Source organism: Salvia miltiorrhiza, chromosome 1 (assembly GCF_028751815.1).
Source record: "Salvia miltiorrhiza cultivar Shanhuang (shh) chromosome 1, IMPLAD_Smil_shh, whole genome shotgun sequence".
NCBI classification, from domain to species: domain Eukaryota; kingdom Viridiplantae; phylum Streptophyta; class Magnoliopsida; order Lamiales; family Lamiaceae; genus Salvia; species Salvia miltiorrhiza.
The window spans coordinates 33,266,943-33,293,532 of NC_080387.1; the positions used below are offsets into that span (position 1 = coordinate 33,266,943).

Below are 26,590 nucleotides of genomic sequence, written 5' to 3' on the forward strand. Positions count from 1 at the left end.
GCCCTGATTTTGATTTGCCATAAGCGAAAATCATTTTTCTCGGTGAACTTCTCGGATTCAAACTTTGTCATCGCCATAGCCGTCGCAATCCGATTCACTTATTCCCACATATGGCGCCAATTGTTAATCTTATTCCATAAGATTATCAATTGAATTAGACTTTGACGAACTACAAACAAAGAACACAAACAGAGCAATTATGTGGTTCGATTCACGAATGAATCTGCGTTCACGGGGGTCAACTGGAAGTGTACTATTAGATCAGGATGAAGAATACAAGAGTACATAATTTGGGCAAGAACACATACACAAAACCATGCTACACCAGTGGCCTCTCTTAGCTCTCGACTTGCTCACTCTCTTATACAACCCAACAATTGAAAATGAACAACTCACTAAAAGTGTAACCACTAATCTACATATATCCCTCACATCTCAGCTCAGCTCCATCCTCACCATCAGTAGTCAACAGATGTAGATTAGACGAGCCATATGCATGCTCTAGATGCATAAAGAACTTAAAAGACTTATTTGCAAATAAGCCATTTGATGTAATTGCCTTTTCACTTAAGCCCTTAACTGAAAATGTGTTTATGTAGATCACGATTATAACAATTGTTATATTTTTTATATTATTTATAATTTTTCCGATTTCTTACTTAATTTTGGGTTATTTAAATATGAACTTTTAATAATAATATAATTTAAACTTTTAAGAGCCCAAAATTATTATATTAAATGACGGCTATTAATTTTGTTATATTGATGATTTAGTGTTATTTGCTTAATCAGTGATATTGACTTAAATTATTTGATTTTATAATATATAAATTTAATTATTATTATTGGACATATTCAATCAGTATACAATAATCACTGAATTTAATATTATACTTATTAAGTTGATAACATTGTTATTACAAACTATTTTAAATCAAATACTAATATTTAAATTAACATAGTTTTTTTTATTATTAATTAATCAAACTCATAAGTAATTATATTTTGATATTTTTACATAATTTAAAATTTTAAAAACAAATTAATATTTGTGGCTAGTGCATCTCCCGTGAAGGTGTACTAATTGACATTGTAAAATAGAGTTAAGAAGGTCGATACACTAGTAGCTTCTTCAATTAAATAAGAGAATTTAAAATCGTAAACGCCCCAACAAGTTATTGAACATTGTAAATTAGAGTCAAGAAGAAGCTCAATATATTACTCTTCTTCAATCATCTAAGCCAATTTAAATTCATAATCTCTCTCTCTCTCTCTCTCTCTCTCTCTCTCTCTCTCACACACACACACACACACACATTATGAAATACAGTTAAGAAGAGAGAAGCTCAATATATCAATAGTCTCTCTCTCTCTCTCTCTCTCTCTCTAAAAATGGTGATAATTTCCAACTCAATATATAAATGGTGATAATTTGAAGACATGAAAATTCAAACTGTTATTCTGCAGCATAGAGAAGTAAAAGAAAGAATGGCAATATGTCTAAAATGTATGACTGCTTGCTGATTCCCTCGTCACAACAAAGCACAACTTAAATCAGCAAAAATTGTGCGTTTTAGATTTAGAGTGTAGAATTTTCTTTACAAACCTAGTTGAAAATGGGAGCCTAAAGCAATCAACTTTACATACAAAAATTAGCTTGAATGTATAACACAATTAGAAGAAACTCTAGTCACAGTAGAATAACCAACGACGAATTGGATGTAAGTACCTCAACTGCGCGACGCTTTGTCAGCTGGAGCTTCAGACACAGCAGCTCCCATAGTCTACGACCTCAGTGCTCGAACGTCAGTACAAGATTCTGATTTCCACGAGCAGAGAAAGACTGGTGATCGACATTAGCATTTAGTATTTGGTTGGCACGAATGTTTCAAGTCGAGATCAAGAATCCTTGTCTTCAGCAGATGGGGCGGCATTTTCTACTTGATCCGAGGCAGGAACGTCTATAATCATTTGCTCTGTTGTTTGCACTTGATTCGCGAGGGCAGAATCCGCTTGAGGTTCGGTTGCTCTCGAAGTATCCATTTCATCGGTAGCCTGCAGAGTATGATCAGCTGGTTCGACAAGATTCTCTCGAGTGGCCACTGCTGGATCAGAATCTTTTTTGTCTACTGTAGGAGGGTTGGAATCCCTTACATCTTTTGTGGCCTGGGATGGTGCAGACAGCGGATTCTTCTGCTCAGAGCTCGTCTCCATGGAGTCATATTCAGATAGGAGATCCATGAACTCGTTGAGTAGCCGTTGGACTTTCCTGTTGGATGCCATAGCAGGAAGAATGTCTTCGCGGAGGAGCTTGTGCTTATTCATTCCCTGTCAAACCAATTACAGGAAAGTAAATCAAAAGACCATACAGCTCCGAGGTAAGCATCTTGCATCTTGTGCACAAGCACGGTAGCAGATCATGACGATATGGCAGATAGTAAATATGAAACAAACATAGGTCACAAATCTGAATCAATAGTAGAGTACATCATGATCTGGAAAAATAGTGTCACATTGATCTTCTTTTGCATGCCCAGAATTCATCGAATTTCATATATCAGAGAAGAACATTTACTCATCACACCAAAGAAACTGATAAAAGTCAGTATGGCCAAAAATTACGATATTTTCAGTAGCCACATCAAAAAAGAAACAAATGAGAAATCTCAAGGCATCCGCTGGCTGTATTCAGAGGAAAACCGTGTTGAAAATAATCAATATTAAGAAAAAATTAAGAAAAAGGCCTTACAAGAATAGAAGGGTCCCATGATGGTGATTTCACATCCGATCCAGATTCAGCCATTCCGATGGGAGGTCCAAGAAAGGTCTCACAAACTTCTCTTAAACGGGACTCATCCGCCTCCCTGCAATTACAGTAAACAGTAAGGCTATGAAATGTCTGCAAGCATAAAATAATGCACAGCGGGTGAACAAGAAGAATAGTTAGTAATTGGCATTATCCTAGCATTTCTACTACTCATGAAAGTTCTCTATTTTAGGTATCAATAGCTGGAAACTCAACGATATAATTCTTGTGAATATTTTTTCTCTGTTTTGCTTACCATTATCCATATTATTATGCTTCCTTTGTTATTCTTTTTAATTTCCTTCTATCCACTCCATACAAGTACATATACGGAGATGGAAAATGAGAATACATAAATCTTTATCCTGATACTTATCAATCGACTACCACAGGCAAGATCTTACAGGTAGTGTGGACAAATAGGAAGAGCACAGCATACCTTGCTAAAAAGCGAACGTAAGACAGAAGACATTGGCGATATTCATTAGGAGAATTCAAAGCCAAAGCAGATGCCAGCTGAGCTTCCAAATGAGCACGTGTTTGCATTCCGTCGTCTGTCACTCTGCATTACAATAACATCCCAAGGTGAATGATATCCAAAACATAACAAGGTTCAAATGAATATATATATATATATATATATATATATATATATATATATATGAAACTATGAAACCTGACTTGCTAATAACTAAAGGCCAGAACCTTAGCTGTAAATGGAAAAATCCAAAAACTACAATAAATAACAGGTCAATAAAAGTTATAATTCATGCACAATTTTCAAAAAAAATTCCGACAATACACAAAGTCGGATATTTCTCTTCAGTGAAAGGCATACACATTTTCATGGAAAACAGTTTAAAGAAAGAAACAATGCGTACAAACCTGCTCCAACCTGGTTTCCGTGCCAGATATTTCCTGACATCAACCTGTAACGCGGCCAGCTCACCGCCAAGTGCCGAACCTAGGGTCCAGGAGCTAGAGAAATTTGATGCAGGAAAACAATCATCTACCACTCTCAGCCAACACTTAAGACTCATGTCAAATAGATATGCATGGCGTGTAGCCAAGACAACAAGGGGAGAGCCAGACTTGGATAATTTTGCAGATATAACTTTGACCGTACCTGGATGAGTGAAAAGAAGAGAAACATTACAAGTATATTGTTATATGATTAACAAAATTGCACAGCTATAGTTCATCTGTACAGTAAAAAATCAAATTTTGTGGCTTACCCGCATTGGAGTTGAGGTCTGTTGTTACCAGTGAAGCTAAGGAATCCTGAAGTAGACACGTCTTATTGAAAAGATCCCAAACATACAAGGACGCCTTCCTTGTGACAACTAACAATTTCCAGAATTCATCACAATCAATAAAGACTGCCGCAGAACCCATCATCAGGGTTGGCATGGCACGCCTCCCACATCTTGTGTAAACCTTCCCAATGATGAATATTTGCAATCAATAAATAGAACTAATATTTATCACATCATTCATGTGGAGAAAATAAAGTGTGCACAACAAAATAAGCTCACATGGGTCGTGGACACTAAATTATGGCAGAAACAGAAACCATATTGACAAATAAAAGAATAGCACAAATGACTACCATTCTGTATAAAATATTATTTCAGTACTTTTTTTGTAGCAACATACTGACCGTCCGAAAAAACATGATTCTTAATACCTAACAGCACGTAATTACATCAAATCATCAGCCATTAAAATATGAACTTTGGTGTTAAATAAAAGAATGAGGGGCAGACAATTAACCATATAGAACGCATAATAAATTTTCTAAGTAATGCGAAATTGGGAACTGAAGTTATAAACCTGGAGTGATCCATCTTCACCACCAACAGCCCAGAAGTTAGAATTTCCAGACAAGACAGTGACCTTCCCCGAGATCCTATCAGACCAAAGATTATGAGATCCTCGTGAACAAGAAAGTTCTGTTTCTTTGATCATTAAAGTGTTTCCTGCTCCCACCATGTCATTAACTGCATGCTCTCTCGGACGAGCTTCCAAGCAAATTGTATCTTCCCCTTGTTTCTTATCAAATACTCGTATTGAAAGAATACTATTAGAAGGTAGTTGACCAATCTGCTCGACATTAATACTTGTTTCTTTACTCCCAGAAGCTGGAGCCTTCTCAATAATCAAGTTCTCACTAATAGATGCTCTAGCCGTGACACCAGAACGCTCTCTTAGATCGGCACTCCCACCTACAACTTTTCTTATTGATCCTTCTCGAGAACCATTACCAGTATGTATCGCTCCGTTATTATCCTTGTTATGATCTAAAGATTTCACAGCTAAGTCAAGACCTTCAGAGTGATCACCAATAGACGTTCTCTCCTGATGGGCAGTGACACCAACTGCTTCTGGTATTATCCTTTTCCGACCATCAGGGCGTCTATATTCTTTCTGCTTTACAGGACTTGACATCCGAGCAGAGACCACCTTGTTTGACACCTCACTGATAGCATCATCAGTTTTCTTTCCATCATTTACAACAGTCTTATTAATTTTTGTAGTAACCCCTAAATCTTTAGAAGGTTTCAAAGATGCCCGACTCTCTGCAACAACTGCATGCGTCTTTTTACTCAGAATTTGCTTTGCAGAAGCTGCTTCAAGCAATAACTGTGCTGGAGTCTCAGCTAAGTTTCCCTGCCGACCTCTGACATCACCATAGCGATTTCTCTTCAAATCATCTAGTTCAGCATCAGTTAGTTTATATCCAATTTCACTCACATCAAAATGGAACGTCGCCACTGTCCCATCCAAGGAACAAGCAAATACCGAGTACCCATCAGGGCTCCTGCAATTACAGCAAAATTTGAAAAACTGATAAGTGCAGGTAAGACCAGAAAGATGCAAATTTAAGGATGTAGTAACAAAGGCACCATAGCATTGACAAATAAGAAAATGCACTGAATTTAAGTTACCAGGTGAGGTCCACCACGCTTTGAGTGAAGAAATGTTTAGCCACAAAAAGAGGTCTAGGGCTAGCTGTCGTCCATACAGTTATGGTGCGGTCCTGACTTCCTATTGCAATAACATTATATGGCTGTAAATCTTTTCCTTCAACCTTTGAAGAACCATTGCTCCAACCAACCAATGAAGTTTTTAAGTCCTCGGAATTGGAGGGAGTCCTCCTAAACATTGAATGATTGAACTTAGCAACAATGATTGGTGCATTATGTCCTAAGAAGTCAAATGTGGCAGACCATTCCCCTCTCTCAAGGACAGGTGCAGAATGCCTGGGCTTCTGAAAACCATGAGTCGTAGTTATAAAATGACCGCACGGTGACCAGTCAAGCCGTCTGAAGAAGGTGGAGCCAAGCTGAAAATGATAATTCAAAATATAGCATGTAAATGGCAGGTAGAAGGAAAATGAACAAGTATATGTTTTACTTCCATTTGTTAACTTACAGATTTAGCCCAGTGACCATCAGTTCTATGAGCAAGGCTCCAGTCACTAGTTCGCCAAATTATGACAGTCTTGTCGTCCGATTGACTAGCTATAAATGACCCAATAGGATCCCAAGCTACACCCTTTACGAGACTAGAATGACCACGAAGAACTGCAGTGCAGATTCCGTTACTCATGTCCCAAACATGAATGGTATTATCCAAACTCCCACTGGCCAATGTCGAGTCATCAGGAGACCAATTAAGATCCACCTACTTTAAGCATATAAGAAAATCAAAAAATTGATTAGAGCACACACCAAACTATAACAAACAAAAGGTGCCAATCCCTATGAGATTTTAGCTACCAACAAAAAACAAGGAAAAATAGAAATCGCAGACCAAAATATATCTTTATGGAACTTGTATTACCACATCAGCAGTGTGCCCTCTCAAAGTCATGGCAACTTTCCAGTTCTCAACATCAGGCGGCTCTCCGCTGCCAAATTCTGTGGTTCCCGAGCCAGGCTTCCGCTCATGAACAAGAATAACTTGATCATCAGATCCAGATGCAATATACCGCCCATGCTTAGCCCACCTAACGCAGTTAACAGAACCAAAATGGTCCCGCAGAGTTGCCAGAAGCTTTGAAGCTGAATCATCAGTTTGCATCTCTCTGCCAACAGATTTTGTGTTCCAGATGCGAACCTGAAAATTTAGCAGATTACACTATGAAGATAACTCCAACGGAATTTCAGTAGAATAATAAACTAATACACACTTATAATATAATGCATTAAGATGTCAGAAGTTAATTCCAAATTCGAACACAATAACCGGAAGCATTGAAAAGATTAACCACGGATTCATCTGTGATTTTGACATTGCTGATTATAAGTCAAACACATCTCAGCCCTGTAGATATGTCTAAAATCATCATAGTTTATAGTTGTAATCCACAGAATGTCGCTCTGTCTAAGCTTTCTTGATCTTCTTCATAACTACATCAATTCGAATACATCGTAAAACAGGTCACACTGCTCAAGAATCGATAAAGTGAACATCAAATGCCATTTTCAAAAATACATTAACACTGTGAATGTCTCTCAATGAGTGCACTTCTCGAGTTAGTGTCATCAAAATCTCGCATTACGCAGTCAACAAAAACATATGACAAGCTAAATAGTATGCTGAAATTGCAATTTGAAGTTCTGAAGATAAAGAATGCATTAGAGAGGACGTGACATTACCTTATGATCACCACCACCAGTGGCAAACCTGAGGCCACCAGGCTGAATATCAATGGAGAAAATCTGAGTGCCACCATGCTTAATCCAACTGGGTTTCTCTGCTATCATCTTTAACCACTCCAATAAAACTTTGCCTCAGAAACCTAATTAATTTTGTAGGAAGAAAATGGAGAATTAAATAGGGTTTTTCTCTCAGTTAAAACCCTGAAAACCCATCCAAGTTCATGCCTTGCAACTCAAACAGACCCTAATGAGTACAAAAAAGCAGTAGAAAACGGCCCAAAAATCCCTAAATTGGGAACTCCCTCAGACCCAGAAATTCAAGACTCGAACAAATTCATGAAAGCATGAAATTCGAAATTGGTATTAGGCGGAACATTCATAGCCAATTTCAGTTTAGCGGAAAAAAAAAGTAGAAAGGAAAAAAAAAGTAAACGTTTTCGAGTAATTAGCAATTAAAGAAAATATTAGTGTATAAAAAAGAAAATGAAAAAGAAAATCTTGAGATTGGGAAATTGGGTAAAGGGTTGAAATTTCGGTGACCAGCTTGAGAAAAACCCTAGTAAGAATTTGTGTCGGTAAAGTAAATCAGTGCAAGAATTTTCTACGAAGAACAGGCATAGAGGGAAAAAAATTCAATGAGTTGAGAGCAATAAAAATGATTTCTTTATTGCTAATATGGAGTATTTCCTTTTAACGGTCCAATCTTTGATGGAAGATTGAGAGTGAAGCAACACACTGAAAAGGGTTCAGTTATTGAAGAGAGAATCGATTCATCCAAAGAAAGAAAAGAAAAGTAAGAACCACCGATTTTTATATTTTGTGACAAATAAATGATAAATATAGATATATGTATTTATTTATTTTATTCTAATAATTTTGTTTTATATATCTCCAACACGTGCTAATTTATTGATTCCAATTCCAATATTTAATTATAGCAAAGCTGAATTTAAGTAGTGTAGATGAGATCCTTGAAATGTCATATAGATATAGGTCCGTCCAAAACTATAACCTCTTTCACTTCACAAACTTTAAAACATAAAAGTATATTTTATTTTATTGATATCAATTATGTTAGTCATAAAATTTAAGTCTATACTATCACATCACCATTCAAATCAAATTGATAATTTCTTGTATATGTCGTTATCTTTTATTATGGTGCATTGGTGGGGCATTTTCAAATATAAATTCTATCCGGATTCCCAATTTAAAAATAATAATAATAAATAAAATACAATGAATTATACATGCAAGGAAAGCTTTTATTTAGTTTCTAAAATGTCTCAAACGAAATTAGGTTTTCCAATTTCGGTAGGAAAATCCGAAATTCAAAAAGGAAAGAGAGTTCATAAAATCATTTTATGGGCAGAAGAGAGAAATAACAAAAATTGAGGAGGGCAAAATTGGGTTTTCACACTGAACCTCGCGTAAGCATTCATATTTGGCCCCAAATTTTGAAAATTAGTTCAACAGAATTCTTGACTTCCGAGTTCCAGCTACATTAACGATTTTGAGATGTGTTCCGACATAGTCTACCACACCAATCTCTACGTTAATGTCTGCTAGTTGTTACTCTTCTCTTTTGTGAATTCAAATTTTGAGTTAGATTTTTTGGGGATAATATATATCAAACTGCCATGATAATTCATAGGCCAAGTTCAAGGAACCTCAAGCCTCTTTCCAAATTTTCCTGCACATTTCGATCGTTTGATGTATTCCGCTCTTCTTCAGTTGAAGTGAGTCCAGAAAAATGCGGTGGGCTGTCGAAATTTTCAAATTTCAAGAATGCGCAGAACCCGTTTGATGAACCTCCGCAGAGAGATGTCTCGTATTACAACCATTTGCTGTTCGAGTACTCTCGCGATGGCCTAAATCAAGAAGTGTTGAAAACGTACGCGTTTATGAATCGCGCGGGTGTTTTGGTTGACGGGAGCAGCCTATCTTGCATCTTAAAGGCTTCTACGAGATTGCAAGATTATGCTTTTGGTAGGCAGATACATTGCCACAGTCTTAAAAATGGGTTCTTTGAGGATGTCAGTGTCGGAACCTCGCTTGTCGACATGCATGTCAAGAATGGGAATTTGGATGACGGGAAGAGAGTGTTTGATGAGATCAGAGTGAAGAACGTGGTGACTTGGACGTCGTTGCTCACGGGGTATGCTATCAAAAGGATGATCCAAAAGGTCGTAGAAGTTTTCAGTTTGATGAAGTCTGAGGGAGTTGAGCCAAATCCTTTCACGTTTGCAACTGTTCTTGGAGCTTTGGCAGGTGAAGGTGCAGTAGGGATTGGAGCTCAGTTGCATGGTATGACTGTGAAGAACGGGCTTGATTCGACCCGGGAGGTGGGGAATGCTTTGGTTAGTCTGTATTCAAAGTCTGGGATGAGTAGAGAGGCTAGGTATGTGTTTGATGGAACTGACTGCAGGGATGCAGTCTCTTGGAATGGGATGATTGCAGGTCTTATGATGAACGGGTTTGACTTGGATGCTATCGGGCTGTTCTATAGAATGAGGGTTGCTGGCATAGAGTTCACAGAAACAACTTTTGCCACTGCTCTTAAGCTGTGTTCTAACCTTAAAGAATTGGGTTTTGCCTGGCAACTCCACTGCCAGGTCGTGAGGCGTGGGTTTGGTAGTTTTGACAATGTTAGAACGGCTCTTATGATGTGCTACATGAAAGGTTCTCAGATGGATGATGCATTGAAGATGTTCTCACTGATGGATACAGTTCAAAGTGTGGTGTCATGGACAGCAATTATTGGAGGATACATGAAAAATGGTCGAACATTAGAAGCAACCAATATATTTCTCCAGATGCGGAGAGAATCTGTGAGGCCTAATCACTACACTTATTCTACAATTCTTGCAGCTCTTCCAACTAATTCTTTGTTTCAAGTGCATGCCGAGATCATCAAAACCAATTATGAAAACTCAACTTCAGTAGGAACAGCATTGGTTAACGCTTATATTAAAATGGGCAAGACTGATAATGCAGCGAAAGTTTTTAGGCAAATAGAAGAGAAGGACATTGTTGCTTGGTCTGCAATGTTAGTTGCGTATGCTCAGCAAGACGATACTGAGGGAGCTGTAAAGTTTTATGGTCAGTTAGCCAAGGAAGGTGTCTGGCCAAATAACTTCACTTACTCTATTATAATAAATGCATGTGCGACACACTCGGCTGCTACAGATCAAGGAAAGCAGTTTCATGCAAGCTCAATCAAATCTGGTTATAACAACACTCTAATTGTAAGCAGTTCCCTTGTTACTATGTATGCAAAGAAAGGGGATATTGAGAGTGCCAATGAGGTCTTCAAGAGGCAGAAGGAAAGAGACTTAGTTTCTTGGAACTCGATGATCTCGGGGTATGCACAACATGGTTATGGTGAAAAGGCCCTCGGTGTGTTTAAGGAAATGCAAAAGAGAAATTTAGAGATGGATGAGATTACATTTATCGGTGTAATATCTGCCTGCACCCACACAGGATTGGTAAATGAAGGTGAAGTGTATTTCGACATGATGGTGAACAAACTTCAAATTTCTCCCACCATGGAGATATATTCATGCATGGTTGATCTGTACAGCAGAGCTGGGATGTTAGACAAAGCTATGGCGCTTATTGATGGAATGTTGTTTCCTGCTGGTGCAACTATTTGGCGTACTCTCTTGGCTGCATGCCGAGTTCATCGAAATATAGAGATTGGAAAATTCGCAGCTGAAAAACTTATTTCCTGTCAGCCACAGGATTCATCTGCTTATGTTTTGTTAGCTAATTTATATGCTGCCACAGGAAACTGGGAAGATAGGACAAAAGTGAGAAAACTGATGGATGAGAGAAAAGTTAGAAAAGAAACTGGCTATAGCTGGATTGAAGTGAAGAAAAAGACGTACACTTTTATGGCTAGCGATGTTTTACATCCACTATCTGATCAAATTTATAGGAAACTTGGAGAATTAAGTATTCGTTTGAAGGATGAAGGATATCAGCCAGATACAAATTATGTACTTCATGATATTGAAGAGGAACAGAAAGAAGCCATCCTTTCTCGGCACAGTGAAAGGCTGGCTATTGCCTTTGGGTTGATTTCACTATCTCATGGCATTCCGATACGGATCATAAAGAATCTCAGGGTCTGTGGTGACTGCCATATGGTGATTAAGCTGATTTCAAAAATAGAAGGGAGAGAAATTATTGTAAGGGATTCAAATAGATTCCACCACTTTAGCAAAGGCTTATGCTCTTGTGGAGATTACTGGTAACACTTTTATAAGTTACAAGAAGTAAGGAATTTGTGATTTTGGGGAAGCATGAATAGATTTTGGGGAGAGCTTTAGATCTGCAGTTAAGTATACCTCTGCTGTGTTGACTTTTTATGCCCGGTTCTGCTTTAGGAAAAGATGTATACTAGATTCCCTCTTTTTTGTGTTTCTGTTTTTATGCCGAGTATCCTTTCAAGTAGAAAACACAAATGACATACTGATTTATATTACAAACTTGGTTACATTTTGATGAGGTGGAATTCAATGATAAATACATGAACATCTATCTACAATACCAATAGCTGTTTGATTGGGTTATAACAGTATCTTATACTTGCAACCTTCAGGAAAAGAAAGTGGTGTTACTCATTCATGGAAAGATGACTTGTCTCACTCACACACTTCTTAGAGAGAGTATGTTAAGACCAATCGGGCTCCTGACGACATGCATTCCATCAGTCCATGTTAAAGCTCCAAACACAAAGTTCTCTTCACTGGTTTTATAGGGTGTGAAATTTATCATGAAAGACATCTTTTCCCCCATCTTTTTGAAGCTGAGTTTGTTAGGAGTGACTGAGACATATACACCAGCTGGAGAGTCGACTTCTGCCTTGTAAACAGCAGGCCCTTCCCCATAATACGTAACTGTCCTATGCACTGATATATTTCCTTTCAGGTTCGAGATTCCAATTGATGGATAATTGAAATCGTATGAGGATGTTTTGGTGTTTCTGCAATATGTGGTCTCACCGGTGAGGTTTTTCAGCTGAGCAGGGCTTGCACCAGTGCTGCACAGAAAACCAATGATGTCGCTGCTATCAAAATCATAAACTAATCCGGGATCAACTGCTGCAGCTGGATTGACATGCCCGGATCCATAATCGAAAGGTGAGGTTTGAGTTCCATTTGGATGTCTTCTAATGAAGCTCCTAACGTTATCTTGAGTTGTTGCTGTTTCAAAACAACAACAAAAATGGCCAGAGTAAAAACAGTGAGCAAACGTCGTAGTTTTCAGCTAGTGTTTATATTAGTTAAACGTTACCTGTTGTCATTATTGCAGACTTGATCGCTGCAGGGCTCCATGAAGGATGGACTGATTTGACTATAGCAGCTATAGCAGAAACATGTGGGCAGGACATTGAAGTGCCCGAGATTATGTTGTAGTCGATTGATCTTCCAGCAGTGTTAGCAGTAGCCGATGGAGACCATGCTGCCAGGACGTTCACGCCTGGTGCTGTTATATCCGGCTGAAATCAATAGGTGAAAAACATGAGTTTTACACATCATTCGAAACTTCTTGCTTGTGAAATAGCAAAAGTCTCAATTGGATTCATCTCTTCTCCACTTGTATGTTTCTGAAAACTTCCAAACACGTACTTTAATTAAATCCGGGCTGATGACATTAGGACCCGCGGATGAGAACATTGCCATTTCAGGTGCTGGTTTAGTCGGCAGAACCGCCATTGTCCGGGATATTCTAGCCACCGGGTTTCTGTTACAACAGAAAAGGTATAGTTACTAATTGACAGATTGATGATGTTTACATGCATGAAAGTTGAAACTTGAACTTACTGTTGTGAAACCATGTGTGCTTGAAGCTTTTCTGCTTCCTGAATGCTGATTAATGCGCCCGGTATTTCAAACTGAAACCCGATGTCTTTGGCTAGTGGATCAACAAGTATTATCCCCACACCGCCAGCTTGTTTTACAGCAGCAGCCTTTTCATTTCGGTGATCAAGAATTATTTCAAGTGTGCAGACAACAATCTTTCCCTTAACCAGAGCTGGATCTAGGGTGTTGCTCTTACAAAAGCTGACAGATAAAGCAGATTCAAAGAGTCGAAGATTCAAGAGCGAATAGGTAAGTACATGAGCTGCAGATAAGCAAAGTACCTTGCGTTTTCAGAGGAAACCCCGAGGGCTGCTGCTGCACTTCCGGCCACTAAACTGTAAAAGTTGTTCATCTGAAATGGGTTTATACTAAAACCCTTCAAAGAAATAAAACTCCATATCAGAATCATGAAGATTGATAGGTGATGTCTTGTTAAGAGGAGGCCTTACCTTTATAATTTGTGAATTTCCTAGATATATATTAGTTTGAATCTCACGATCCATGGTGCTTGCTGCAACTGTGAGAATCCAAGGAGCAACGTTCGCTACAGTTCCGGGGAGAAAGCTGTTGCCTGCTGATGCAGAAACGACTACTCCTTTCTGGAATGCGTGAAAACTTCCAATTGAGATTGCATCACTGAAGTAGATAGGCTGGGGTGGATCTGGTCCAAGGGACATTGATATGACATCCACACCATCACTAACTGCATCATCTATGGCGGAAAGGATGTCTGCATCACTACAGAAGTCAAACCAACAAGCCTTATAGATTGCCAGTCGAGATCCTGGTGCACCTCCTCTTGCAGTGCCTTTCCCTATTCCGTACAAGCTAATGTCGGGAACCACTGAGCCAGCAATAGTGGATGCAGTGTGGGTTCCGTGACCATCAGCATCTCTGGCTGAGAGGAAAAATGTCTCGTTGAATGACTCAAGAGGCCCAGATTCTGCTATGAATCCTTTATAGTAAAATCTGGCTCCTACTATTTTTCTGCAAATAGGGATCAGAATGCATCATCAACAATCTAGAAGAAAACTGTGAGTTTGGACGTGCTTATATTGCAAATCAGTTGACTATTTGAGTTAATCTGTGCAGTACCTGTTGCAGTTTGACAGAGTGAAGTTTTCACCAGTTGAGCATACACCCTTGAATTTGGCGGGCACGGGACCAAGCCCGTAATCATTGAAGCTCTTAGATTCGGGCCATACTCCTAAACGTAAGATTATTCATGTTTTTTTTTCTATAGTTAGTTAATATATAAACAGAATTTCTAGGGGAGAGAGTTCAAAGGATGTGTTGCTAGAAACGTCTACCCGAATCAATAACTCCAATGATCGTGTCAGATGTTGAATCCATCAATGCTTGATGGCTTTTTTCCAAGTTGCTTATACCCAAAAAATCCCACGAGTGTGTTGTGTGGATGTGGTTTGTCTTGCTCTCAAACACAGATACTACTGAATCACTCACTGCAGTCAAGGGAAACAATTGTCAGTTTTATCTGTGGTTTATTTCATGATTTGGTTTAGCAAATTCGATATCTCAGCAAGTTGAGATATGCACAGAAAGAATTGCATGTGTAGAGAACAGAAAGAAAAACTGCAAGTTCACGGCTGTTCAGTGTGTGGCTGCATGTGTGTTTTGTGTATCTGATTTGCACATTTAAGAACACACGGATGATTCTTTGTAACGATTATTGCATTTAGAATCAGACGAACCTTGGAGTTCTCTTGCTTGATCCAAGGTGAGCATTGCAGAGAAACCTCTGAAGGTTTTCGTATAATGGTGGACCGCTGCACCCTGTGCCCCCTCATGACTGAAAAACCAATCAGGAAAAGAAATGTTTAATCCAGTATACAGTGAGCTTCTGATCCACATTTCTCGACTTCTGCTCACAGGTGGAAGAAGCTCAAGCAGCATGGACTGCAGTCAAAAAACTGATGGTGCAAAGCATACCTTCCCATTACTGAGGTAAGCATCTCATGGTTAGCTGTGATTACTGATTCTGAGTCCTTGTATGAGTGCTCCCCCATGTAAACTACATAATGCTGCATGATTCAAGAAGTATAAATAAAAATAAAAATGAAGGTAGCAATAGCATCGATCATCAAATTACAATTCCATAATCTTTTTTTATACTAAAGTAATGATCTATTCATTGTTTAGTAATGTGGCATTCTCACTCATAGTGTAGACATGAATCTTGAAAGAGAAAACATGAGTTTGCCTAGTGAGCACTGAGCGCAAACATGAAGTTGTAATGCTGCATGTACGAGCTCTAGTAATACGAGTTTATGCATTTTGTTACCTTTCTATTAGATGCATCTCCATTAGCTAATGCAAATCTGAACAAGAGAAGTAAGCTAAACAGTTTCACCACATCCATGCTGCTGGAATGTAGTGAACAATTGATTTTGATTTTGAGAAAAAGAATGATTATGCTTTGGGAATTTATACACCATAATTTTATGTGTTTTAAGCCGGCTTGGTTGGCAGAGTAGAAAACATCAAATAGATTGTTCAGAAACTCGATGAAGCATCTTAGTATGGGTCCAAATGGAATTCTGAAGCCGGCTTCTGTTAGTATCCTTTCCGATTATGTGAATTATATATCATCAGAATTTTGTAGAGACATCCATTTGGAGCAGCATATATCATTGCTGCCTTCTGTTTATCGCATTTGCAGAAAACAAAAGTTTACAGATTGGTGAAGGACCAATTCTGGTTTTGCTGCTTCAAATCACATCACAGAGAGAGCGAGAGAGTCGGAACCAAATAAAATATTGGTTTCAATGGTTTTACACTTTTACTTGGTCAATAGCTGGTTTATATTAATCCAATAATTTGTCCCCTGATTTTAATTGAATCTATTATATATAACAGTAGCAGAGTAAATGAATAGGCTTCGTGGCTTCCTCTAAATACATGAAAAATGAGGACGATGTTGAACCTTTGCAGGCGATAAGAGCACAGTCTCATCTCCATCACATTAGATATTCCAGAAATCACGTTTGCTGCTAGAATGATATCAACTGCACCAGAAAAAAGAAAATGCCACCTGCAGCTTTTGCTCAATCGGGCTGTCTGAGGGAAAATTCTACGCTACCATATGCTAAAAACCAAACAAGTAATCGATAAAATAAGCCTTTCATGTAATGCCACTGCATTTAGTTGCCTCACATGAACACACAATATTGACAACGTTTCTTGGAGTAGTTTTAATGTTTGTAAATAACAATAAGTACAGCAATTTGAGAAGTGTCGCCTCATTTCCTGGCCAAATATGCTGGAGGAAAATGCAAAGTCGTCTAACCTTCCCGTTTGATGGGCTAATATCTGAATGCAGTAAAAAAACATAATATACAGAAGGTCACCGGATACACACATCGCAGCAGGGTAAAGCGCCTCAAGTTTGTCAGCCTTCCTCGCCAAATTCCTTTGTGAATCTCTCATGCACATCGAGATCAGATTTGCTCACAGTTGGTCTTTGCCTAGCAAGCACCTTGTCAAAGTCTGATTTTGATATAGGAGGTGGGTTGATCTACAGAAGCATCATGGCATAGAGATCATTTAGTTGCTAATGAGGAGAAAGAGACTCACAGAAATACATACATCTAAATAGATTTCTGTTAACAGATTACAACTGTACTGACATGCATTTACTCACATTTTAACATCAGTATGTTTTACACAAATTACAATATACACATGTGCTTCAACTAAAGTTAATACCTGTGCGGCAAGTCCTTTTGCAGCAAGCTCCTGCATGGTTATCTGGATGGCACCTGGTTGCTTGGGTCCACATGGCACCCATGCGCCATTAGGTGTCTTAATGAAGAACATTGCATCTTGTGTTTTGCGTACAGGTTCAAACAAGACATCTTTAACCTATTAAAGTCATTCGCATCAATTCTAAGGCATAAAAAGATATGTGCAGGTTCTAATGCAGCAGTCCAAATTTACTATAGAGCCTTATCAAAACATCATTTACAAATAAACAGTTGCAGACTTACACAAACAGCAATATCTGAACCAGAAAAACCTTCTGTTTTACGAGCTAGGCTTTCAAAGTCGCTTTCATTCAAGTTATGAGGAGTATCTCCAAGATGCACCTGTAAGCGTAACAAGCCACAATAGATTATATTAATCTGTAATTAATAATTCTGGTTCCAATTCCATTAGTGAGATGAAAAATGCTTCTTACCTTGAACATGTGCTGCCGTGCCTTCACATCTGGTAGAGGTATATAAATGCGCTTGTCAAACCTCCGCCTTATAGCCTATAGGAAATAATCATACAACAAAGAAATAATGAAGTTGGATGAAAAGTACCCATTTTCTACCATCAGTGTGCAACTAACTATTACCTGATCAAGAGCATAAGGAGTATTTGTGGCAGCAAGAACAAGAACTTTGTCATCATTGTGTCCCACCCCCTGATGTACATAAGATAACAATAGAACTGGAAAATGTCAAAAGTTCATTTCAAATGATACAGGCTGGCAAACCAAAACCACCACAGACAAATATCAATGGTACAGGACAGAGACGAGAATCCTAGGAATCTAAAATTAATTATCATCCTAATGCATTGTAAACTGAACATCACATAAAATAATTTTACAGTTTGAGATACAATCCACATTTATTATGTAGTGTTTCTTGCTCAAATGTATTATGATTATTATCTACAGTTAATATTGGAGTCGGATGTTCAATATCAAATAATATTGTCCGAAGTGAACTGCATGAGAAGAATATAAACTTTTCTCAAACAATGTTTGTAACAACAGAAACCAACAAGAAATCCAGGATAACAGTGAAGGAAAAATTCCATACAAAACCTCCCTATATTTGGTTCGAATAACCCATAATAATTGAATCTACAACATAAACCCAACTTGCAATCCATTTCCAAAGATCTCAAATGTAGCAACAATTAGAAAAGTCAAAATGTACAAAAATAAAAAATGATTTCGAAGAATAGAGGGCTGAAACCAATCAACGGGTCCAAAAGTCATATCCAGATGAAGCAGCAAGTTCGAGAGGTGAAATTTTGCAGCCCTCATTAAGATGAAGAGTTCTAGATGCAGGGTATCCATGTCCATGAATGGTAGAAATTCTACTAAGACATCTTTTTAAGAGATGCAAAAGAAATTGCTAGGCGTGATTTCAATCATTTGGACCTTGAACTACAATTACCTGCATCTGCACAAGCAATTCTGTTTTAATTCGTCTAGATGCTTCACTTTCATTTCCTTCTCCACGTGTTCCACAGAGGGAATCTATTTCATCAATAAATATGATCGAGGGGGAACTTTCACGTGCCATTTGGAAGAGATTAGAGACTAGCTTTTCACTTTCACCCATCCATTTTGAAACCAAGTCTGAAGAAGAAACACTGAAAGAAAACAGCAGATGCCACTTACCAACTTTGCAACTTGATCATTGTTCATTGAAAATGAAGAAAGGAAAGTTTGAAGATGTGCACGCCTTTTTCACAGACAAAACAGGATAATGGTTTTTTCAAGTAACATTGAAAGCTCACAACCATTCATCTATGAACGACAAGCAGAAATTACATATATCGAGGAAGATAAATAACCTGAAAAATGTTGAGTCAGCCTCAGTGGCAACAGCCTTGGCCAAGTATGACTTTCCCGTTCCAGGAGGACCATACAAAAGAAAAGCCCTCCAAGGGCGCCTCTTACCTAAAAAACAAAGAGAAAGCACATTAAACGTAACAATCTAGGCTAGGCATACAACTAAAGAACCATGCTCCAAACTGAATGTGCTTCCTCTATTTATACATGGTACAGAGTAGGAACTCTTTTAGTTAAGTACCCAAAAGTATTACTAAATCTCTAATCATAATATGAACAACAGGCTAAATGTCTCTTCGACAAACATAACCCTTTTTTATGATCTAAATCTTCCACATACCATTATCCATTGTAAGGATGAAAATAACATACGATGAACTACGTTCCACACCACAAAAAATAATGAAATCAATTTGAACTCACAAGTCACAACCATAGCATCTTTCTCAATGTCTGCTCAAAGTCTCTTAACCTTAATCTACATGCCCTTAAAATCATGATTCCGACAACATTTTCTTAAAACAAACGCATGTTCACAGTTCAAAACCACCACGAGCTTACTACAAGAAAACAGGATAAGCGAATAACCACGTAAATCAAAACACAATCGCAAAATTGTACCAGTAAAGAACTGTGGGAACTTCACGGGGAGAATCACGGCCTCCTGCAGCGCCTGCTTTGCGCTCTCCAATCCAGCCACATCATTCCACTTAACATTGGGCTTCTCTCTAACAATCGCGGAGTTGAGACCGGCCCGGAGCTTCTCCTTATCGCCATCCTCCCCTTCCCCGTCCTTCCCGTCCTTGGGCTTGGTCTTGGGGCGGGTCGCCACGGCCGCGTCCCCGTTGGCGGCGGGGCCCGATCCTCCTTCGTCGAGCACGGCACGGATCTCCTCGGCCCGGCGCAAGTACTCGGTGAACTTCTGCGTGATCGCCTCCTTGATCTTAGGGTTCTTCTCGTACTTGAGGTGCGTCCTGAAATACTCTAGCGCGTTCATGTAGAGCGGGAAGGCCTTGGCATAGTTTCCGGCGTTGTCCTCGGCGACGGCCTGCCGTACGTACTCGATCGCTTGCTCCTTGAAATTGCTATACATCGTCGCCGATCATAAATAATTGAGCTTCTTCCGGAGGTCGGATTGGTCGATTCAGCTCGATTTCGCGTGGGATTTTGGGGCGCTGAATCGGAAAATGATGAAGAATTGGAAAATTAAAAAATTGGGGTTTCCTTGGATTGAAGTTTGGGAGATTTTGGGGTTAGGGGGAATGGCTTGGCTGCGAGAATTACACGCCTGTTGACTTCAAAATGAAATCGCGTTATAGCAGACGCGTTTTATTGGGCTTTCCTCTTCAAAATTTATTTGGGCTTAAGCAATTGCCTAATTTGGGCCAAGATATGAATATAGGCACATAGCTGGCGAGGAAGGGTGACGAAGGGTGATGCACTGATTCTATTCATATTCCTCATTTTACTCTTTATAGTTTTTATTTAAAATAATAATTGAAAATTTCTCATTTTAGGTTATACTTCCTAACTTTAAATTAAATTAAATTAAATTTATAATAAATTAATAATTTAATTTATTTAAGTAAATTGAATGAATAAACACGTATAATTTTCAATTTATAGTCTCTTATCATAATATGATAATATATATATATATATATATATATATACACTCCCTTCGTCCACAGACGGCGCCAGTTGTTGTGCCCAAAAATAACACCTATAAAAGAAGCAATAAGAACACAGAGATTTATATGGTTCGATCATAAGATCTACGCCCACGTAGTTTTTTGGGAGGTTTTCACTATGTTTTGGGGAGAGATTACATTGTACAGAGAGAGATCGTTTGGGACCGATCGGATGCCCTAAATAATGAAAATACATGCCTTATTTATAAGTAAAATACTAAGAAACCTACTTAGAAAATGACTCTATTTAGACTTAGAATATAATTCTAATTCCTCATATTTATCATTTTTTCCATGATAATCTCCTTCTTTATCAAGAACTTGATAGTCTTCAAGATAGCTTCAAATCCCGGGAAATCAGGGCTGTTAAACCGTGAACAGCGTTGTTATCGTTGGCTCGGCCTTAATCTCCTGGTTATGGAGGGATGCATATTTTTGTCCTCATCACTCCCATTTGCCCTTAAATTTCTATCCACCAAATAAACTCATATTCTGCTTTTTGGACATATATGTCCTCCCTTCTTTTTTAGTTTTACTACCTATACCCTTAATTTATTTTAACCACACTTAATTAAATCCTACCAACCCTTAATTAATTACTCTACCTACCCACCCTATTCTTTACTTATTCGATCTTTACTATCCTAGGGGTTCCTATGTGATTTATTCCCTTTTTGGGAAAACATAACGTCTCTCGGCCTTTACTCTTCGTCGTTCTTCACTTCCTCTATCGATTTTCCTTCGATCTTCTTCTTCTTCGTTTCCGTTTCACTGATCTTCTTCTTCGTTTCCTATGCCGCCTTCCATGGGTGTGTGGTGCCGGAATCCAATTCTCTGGAAGAGGAAACCGAGTCGATGGTGCCTAAAACCGAGTCTATGGTGCCGGAATCCAAATTCTTCCACATGCAAAGCGATTCTCTTGATGAGTCGCAACCGCCGATGCCCACTCTTGAAGCTAGCGTTACGCCGCCTCGATCTACTCTTCATTTGGTCTTGGTGACAAGATCTACCATGGATCGGGTCCCGGTGATGCGAACTCTTCAAGCTAGGGTTTCGGAACCTAAATCTCTGGAAAAGGTAGAGTTCTATAATTTCACCCAATTTGAGAGTGCAAAATACACTCAATGAGTGGGCATCTCTGAGGCAGTAATCCTCGATGATGGTGGGTACGACGCTTTGCTTGCTAGCGGTGGCCGGAGCGTTGATGAACCGCCGCCGCCGCCCTTTGTACGAAATGAGCCAGAGTCCTCTGTCCGTGCTCGGAGGCTACAAACCCTAGGATTTTACTATCCTAGTGTCCTATCTCTGCCATAAACAGGTGAAATAGTTCTTTGTGGATTTTTTGAGGATTTTTGTGAATAATTGTTGCTATGAATACTTCCCATGTCTATATGTGATTTTTCATTGTATTTGGGGGTTGAAGATGCCATTTGTTGGTTATATATGGTGAATGTGGGCTGGTGATGCCATTTTTTGTTATTGAACTGATATTGGTACAATGATACTGCACTTAGCCTTGAGGAAACCCTATGATGATTGTTTTCTGAGGGTTTTTGTCAATAATTGTTGTTGTGATTACTTCCCCTGTCTATATGTGATTTTTCATTGTGTTTGGGGGCTGGTGATGCCATTTGTTGGTTATATGTGGTGAATGTGGGCTGGTGATGTCATTTTACTATGTGTGGGGGCTGGTGGTGCCATTAATTGGGTATTAAATTGATTACGAACAATGTTACTGAAATAAGCAAAATAAAAAGCCCGATGTTGAGTGTTTTCTGAGGGCTGATATATATTATACACTTGAATGAGCCACCACTAGGTTGTAAGCCTAGTTTTGGAGGTACATTAGGTGTATAGAAACTAAGTAATCATGATTTACATTCCAAACAAGTCAAAACAGAGATTAGCATCAGTTTGGGTTTGTAAACCTTAACAAAAAATAACTAAACCTACTATCCTAAGTGATTACCACCTGTTGTAGCCTTTGCCTTAGTAGATCCATGCTGCCTTATCCTGGATCTTCGATTGCCTGCGAAATTATGAACTGAATTGACTCATGTACTGGTTGTTCCTCAACAGCTAGTACATCTGGTAGAATATGCAGCCTGCTTAATCTTTCCTTGTTCATGTGGGGGATCTTGTAGTTGTTGCCCTCTTGTCTTTGATGATTTCATGGTAGCAACTTTGTAGTGTGAGGAATACATGATTAAGCTTCTTTGGAGGGTACTCTTCGTAAGCATCTTGCACATTTTTTAATAGTTCTTCCACATTTTTGGCTTGTTTCTGGTCTTTCAGTGTCTGAATCGCTCTAAAAAAGCCAAGGTCATTCACGTTAATGTCCGAGGAATTAGCAGGTTGGCAGGCAAGTTGGATATTAAGTCCATCTTGTCTTGCAACTGCTACAAACTCTGGGTCATTAGGCTTTATATGTGGCTTTGCATTGTCTTGTTGGATAAATATGTCCTTGCTTGCAAATTCAGGCCATTTAGCCTTATAGTGTGGAACCATCTGTCAATAAGAGAAAAATAAGCTACATGATGAACTCATAATGCGAAATTTGATAGCAAAGGATAAATAGCCGAACCTTAGAGATCATGCAGTCCCTAATTTTCTTTTTGGTTATGTTTGTAATTGAGTTTTACTTCCAATGTGCCTTTCACCCTGTTTTTTGAATTCCTCTGTGATGCCTTCTCTATTATGAAGGGATAAATCCATAGTTTACCATAAAAAATAATGTTTCCTTGTGCATATAAGATTGGCCTTGCCACAACACACATAAACATTATTTTTGGGATAAACCTCTTTGATTTGCAGCACCTATAAGGCTCTTTTCCGCCCGGTAACAGGTAGTATATGTCCTTATTCTTTGTCAAGTAAAACCACTTTTCATCAATGTGCATAGTATTGTACATTGACTAAAATTTAATGAACCCGTCTTCATTTACTGCACTAAGCTGATTCAGGCTCCATTTAAGCTTACATAGCTTATTTTCAACAGTCAAGAAAGGCTTGATTGCATTAGTATGAGGTTTAAGATTCTTTTTTCTTTCACCCATACATGAAAAAGTGATTTACTAACTGCTAGGTTATCTGTCATGACTCTTAGGGACGATTTTTCTAACACCGATAATTTCTTCACTTTTTCAATATCAATCTTCCACTTATCCTTCATGTTTTTTAACTGAATAGGTAATCCGAGTGCCTGTTGCACGGTAGCAGATGTCTAGATCACCCAAACTGTCCTCACATCGATGTGGAACATCTCGGCAGCCTCTTTCTTCGCACCATGACGAAGCTTTCTGTTCGTGTTGTGTTGGAGTAGTTATTATGCGATGGAGTTCTTTTCTTCATTAGTTAACTTAGGCCTAGCTCTTAAATTTTGAGTAAATGGTGAAGTTAATGATCCTATTTATTGTTGTTTTCAAGGTTAGTGAGAGGTAAAAGTATTCCCTCCAAAATTTTGGGTGGGATAAATTTATAAATTGACTTTTAGCACTTGAAGAAACTGCCGCCACTTTTCTGCCTCCAATATCAGTTTTTTTTTTTCAGATAAAAAATTGGCATTTATGCCATTTATTGAAACCTTACAGTTTCCGATGATGCCATTTTTTAATTGCAAGATTTACACGTTATTTATTAATTTCAGTAAAAAGAAACTAGATTAAAAAAAATACTTTGGGGTTAAAGAAAAATAAAAATGTCTGCCCTTCATTTTAATTAAATGAAATAATAATAATAATAATAATAATAATAATAATAATAATAATAATAATAATAATAATAATAAAAGAATCAATACTTTCAATACCTTTATGTAAATTGGATTAACAAAAGTAATCAAAAGTCATTAGCACTACCCTTTATTCCACTCAATACACCTTTATCAGTTTTTCTTAGTTTTCGTGCCGAATCCCATATGGGAGTTTATTTCATGGACGGAGGGAGTATGTTTCTGCAAATATAAACCCTACAGAGAATTGTACATCCTTCAACTTAAAATTTTGAGAATTCAATAAAAAGAACTATCGATAAATTAAATTTTTTGAGTGCACAAATTGAAGCCTATTTTGATTATGATTTTGGTTCATATCGTATTGGGCGTGGCGACTATCATGAATGACGGCATGCGCCTCCCAATTTTGGTGGCCTACAATCTTTGTGATAGGTTCGAGAAGAAAATTGAATCTAAAACACGAAGAAAATGTGAAAGATTGTGAAGAAGAATTGATTTTCTCTTTTTGTATTTATTTTTTAATGAAGAATGATTAATGTCTTTACATTTGATTTTTTTATACTATTTATAGATTAACTCATAAACCTAATCCTAAAACCTAATGCGAATGGCCCATTAATGAAGGTCCCTTGGCCCAATACTCGTTAAAACCTTTTACTATGAAAATCCAGTGAAAAAAACACCAATAAAGGAAAAAAAAAAGTATCCTGTCTAAATAAGAGAACTAAAATTACATATATTTTTATCTTTCAGATCTGACGATGATGGTAGATATTTTTTAGTCAGATTTGGTCAATCTTCGTGTCTGCTCGATATATTTGTATCTTCTTTAAATTATATTGTCAGCTCTGCCGAACCTGAATTTATAGTAGCTCTAGATCTGACAAGCGTGGTTTTAAACATGCGGCAATATCAAAGTGATACAAATATAATTACATGAATTTATAATGACCTATAAATACATGAACTCACTCACTTTTTTGGTATTTAAGCTCAAGTTTGGTTTGTTTAGTATCGAATCGAATCTCGAACTTTATTTACCGAATACTTTGAGGCTCGCGAGCGGCTCACGAGCCTAATCAAACCTATACGAACTTTCTAAATTTATATTTATATGCAAAATATTGATTATTTTATTTAAAATAATAAATATATTAATTATTTTCTTATGACAAATAAAATTAATTAGAGATTTAATACAACTATTATTAATTTTAGTGGATAAATATAAGTTGTATATACTAATAATTTATATTTTTCAAGCTGAATCACTTGACGAACATGTTCACGAGCTAACGAGCCGAATACTACTAAGCTCAAGTTTGGTTTGTTTATTATCGAGCTTCTCTAAACGAACTTGAACGAGCTTTTTTCGAGCCGAGCTCCGAATAGTTTGCGAGCAGCTTGATTTGTTTACACCCTATTGTAAAGATATAATTTTAAATTCATATAAAAAACATAATTTAATGAAATTTATGTATTTAGGTGAAATTGTCTTGACAATAAACCTCATTCCTTTCAAATGAAACGAAAGTAGTTTTTCTCTTTTGTTTATGCTTTTAAAGGGAAGGAAAAAGGGGACGGGTTAGTTATAATTTATAACATGAAATTTCAGTGAATTTCCATTTACAGTTTCAACTTTTTTTTTATGCTGCAGTGTCAACTTTGATATGTTGTTTATATAGCATGAACTTTGAAAATTTATTTAATTCTAATTACAATTGCATCAAAATTATAGCAATAGCTTTTATTTATCAAAATAGTACTTAAAACGATGATCAATGTATTATATATTAAAGGAGATTTCTAATAGTGTGTGGGTCATCGTTAATAGGCCAACAGTTTGATCGGAACAAAGCCTGAAAATTCGGTGTAATCGAAATCAAAAATTCGTTAATAGACCAACAGTTTGATCGGAACAAAGCCTGAAAATTCGGTGTAATCGAAATCAAAAATTAAAGATAGCGTTGTTGCACTAATTTTTAGGCGTGATTATGATCACATCGGTTGTCCGATAATGATAGGCTACCCACCATTTTATTTTGATAAATTAACATTATTAAATAATGAAATTTAAAAGTCGAGTCATAGAGTATTCGAACCCAAGATCTTTGGCCTCAGACATTAACCTCTTACCGCTTAGCCAACACACGCACACACAGGCTACCCACAATTAAAAATCCCTTTTAGTATAGATCACATTATATGCTATAGTTTCGTGACGATT

At 37.7% G+C, this 26,590-nt stretch overlaps 4 protein-coding genes and 1 long non-coding RNA gene across 8 annotated transcripts; 2 read left to right on the plus strand and 3 right to left on the minus strand.

Moving 5' to 3' along the window:
* Positions 1-1,477: 1,477 nt before the first annotated feature.
* Positions 1,478-8,263, minus strand: LOC131021083 (protein HIRA). Of its 2 annotated transcripts, XM_057950173.1 has the most exons (10): positions 7,471-8,263; positions 6,653-6,928; positions 6,242-6,493; positions 5,755-6,152; positions 4,640-5,627; positions 4,042-4,243; positions 3,692-3,932; positions 3,246-3,368; positions 2,750-2,864; positions 1,478-2,328 (listed from the first exon to the last, which is right to left on the minus strand). In XM_057950173.1, exons 1-10 carry the CDS (start codon positions 7,576-7,578, stop codon positions 1,900-1,902), a joined length of 3,132 nt encoding a protein of 1,043 aa, XP_057806156.1. In that variant the 5' UTR covers positions 7,579-8,263; the 3' UTR covers positions 1,478-1,899. The 2 variants fall into 2 exon arrangements, with proteins under 2 accessions (XP_057806156.1, XP_057806157.1); XM_057950174.1 differs by lacking the exon at positions 7,471-8,263 and having other exon boundaries at positions 6,242-6,496; positions 6,653-6,792.
* A 505-nt stretch (positions 8,264-8,768) lies between these two features.
* On the plus strand, positions 8,769-13,559 carry LOC131021091 (pentatricopeptide repeat-containing protein At2g27610). 2 transcript variants are annotated; one of them, XR_009100885.1, is made up of 4 exons: positions 8,769-11,814; positions 12,080-12,620; positions 12,808-13,241; positions 13,331-13,559. XR_009100885.1 is itself a non-coding variant. In XM_057950188.1 (1 exon), exon 1 carries the CDS (start codon positions 9,114-9,116, stop codon positions 11,730-11,732), a length of 2,619 nt encoding a protein of 872 aa, XP_057806171.1. In that variant the 5' UTR covers positions 8,769-9,113; the 3' UTR covers positions 11,733-11,959. The 2 variants fall into 2 exon arrangements, 1 of the variants encoding a protein (XP_057806171.1); XM_057950188.1 differs by lacking the exons at positions 12,080-12,620; positions 12,808-13,241; positions 13,331-13,559 and having other exon boundaries at positions 8,769-11,959.
* On the minus strand, positions 11,930-16,417 carry LOC131021103 (subtilisin-like serine-protease S). 2 transcript variants are annotated; one of them, XM_057950195.1, is made up of 11 exons: positions 16,288-16,417; positions 15,294-15,385; positions 15,056-15,153; positions 14,654-14,806; positions 14,439-14,550; positions 13,793-14,330; positions 13,625-13,719; positions 13,305-13,544; positions 13,110-13,224; positions 12,775-12,979; positions 11,930-12,683 (listed from the first exon to the last, which is right to left on the minus strand). In XM_057950195.1, the coding sequence occupies exons 2-11, from the start codon at positions 15,368-15,370 to the stop codon at positions 12,127-12,129; spliced, it is 2,190 nt and encodes a 729-aa protein (XP_057806178.1). In that variant the 5' UTR covers positions 15,371-15,385; positions 16,288-16,417; the 3' UTR covers positions 11,930-12,126. The 2 variants fall into 2 exon arrangements, with proteins under 2 accessions (XP_057806178.1, XP_057806176.1); XM_057950193.1 differs by lacking the exon at positions 16,288-16,417 and adding an exon at positions 15,646-15,766.
* On the plus strand, positions 14,236-16,414 carry LOC131021119 (uncharacterized). Its single transcript, XR_009100886.1, has 4 exons — positions 14,236-14,377; positions 14,448-15,308; positions 16,024-16,132; positions 16,296-16,414. It is a non-coding gene; the product is annotated as an uncharacterized LOC131021119 (long non-coding RNA).
* Positions 16,418-16,465: 48 nt separating the features above from the next.
* LOC131021112 (protein SUPPRESSOR OF K(+) TRANSPORT GROWTH DEFECT 1) lies at positions 16,466-20,247 on the minus strand. The gene is made up of 8 exons (XM_057950205.1): positions 19,561-20,247; positions 18,942-19,047; positions 18,539-18,737; positions 17,704-17,772; positions 17,542-17,616; positions 17,351-17,449; positions 17,070-17,225; positions 16,466-16,878 (listed from the first exon to the last, which is right to left on the minus strand). The coding sequence occupies exons 1-8, from the start codon at positions 20,030-20,032 to the stop codon at positions 16,753-16,755; spliced, it is 1,302 nt and encodes a 433-aa protein (XP_057806188.1). The 5' UTR covers positions 20,033-20,247; the 3' UTR covers positions 16,466-16,752.
* Between the last annotated feature and the right edge of the window lie 6,343 nt (positions 20,248-26,590).

Excerpts from the sequence above, each read along its gene's own strand:
- LOC131021091 (XM_057950188.1), top strand. The coding sequence starts at position 9,114 with ATGATAATTCATAGGCCAAGTTCAAGGAACCTCAAGCCTCTTTCCAAA.
- LOC131021103 (XM_057950193.1), bottom strand. The coding sequence starts at position 15,723 with ATGGATGTGGTGAAACTGTTTAGCTTACTTCTCTTGTTCAGATTTGCA. Across the intron at positions 14,807-15,055 it reads TCAAGCAAGAGAACTCCAAG|TGAGTGATTCAGTAGTATCT; the intron begins GTTCGTCTGATT and ends CCTTGACTGCAG. Across the intron at positions 13,225-13,304 it reads GCACACATGGTTTCACAACA|AAACCCGGTGGCTAGAATAT; the intron begins GTAAGTTCAAGT and ends CTGTTGTAACAG.
- LOC131021112 (XM_057950205.1), bottom strand. The coding sequence starts at position 20,032 with ATGTATAGCAATTTCAAGGAGCAAGCGATCGAGTACGTACGGCAGGCC. Across the intron at positions 19,048-19,560 it reads GTTCCCACAGTTCTTTACTG|GTAAGAGGCGCCCTTGGAGG; the intron begins GTACAATTTTGC and ends TTTGTTTTTTAG. Across the intron at positions 17,450-17,541 it reads CACGGCAGCACATGTTCAAG|GTGCATCTTGGAGATACTCC; the intron begins GTAAGAAGCATT and ends TTACGCTTACAG.
- LOC131021083 (XM_057950173.1), bottom strand. The coding sequence starts at position 7,578 with ATGATAGCAGAGAAACCCAGTTGGATTAAGCATGGTGGCACTCAGATT. Across the intron at positions 6,929-7,470 it reads CTGGTGGTGGTGATCATAAG|GTTCGCATCTGGAACACAAA; the intron begins GTAATGTCACGT and ends CTAAATTTTCAG. Across the intron at positions 6,494-6,652 it reads GAGGGCACACTGCTGATGTG|GTGGATCTTAATTGGTCTCC; the intron begins GTAATACAAGTT and ends TGCTTAAAGTAG.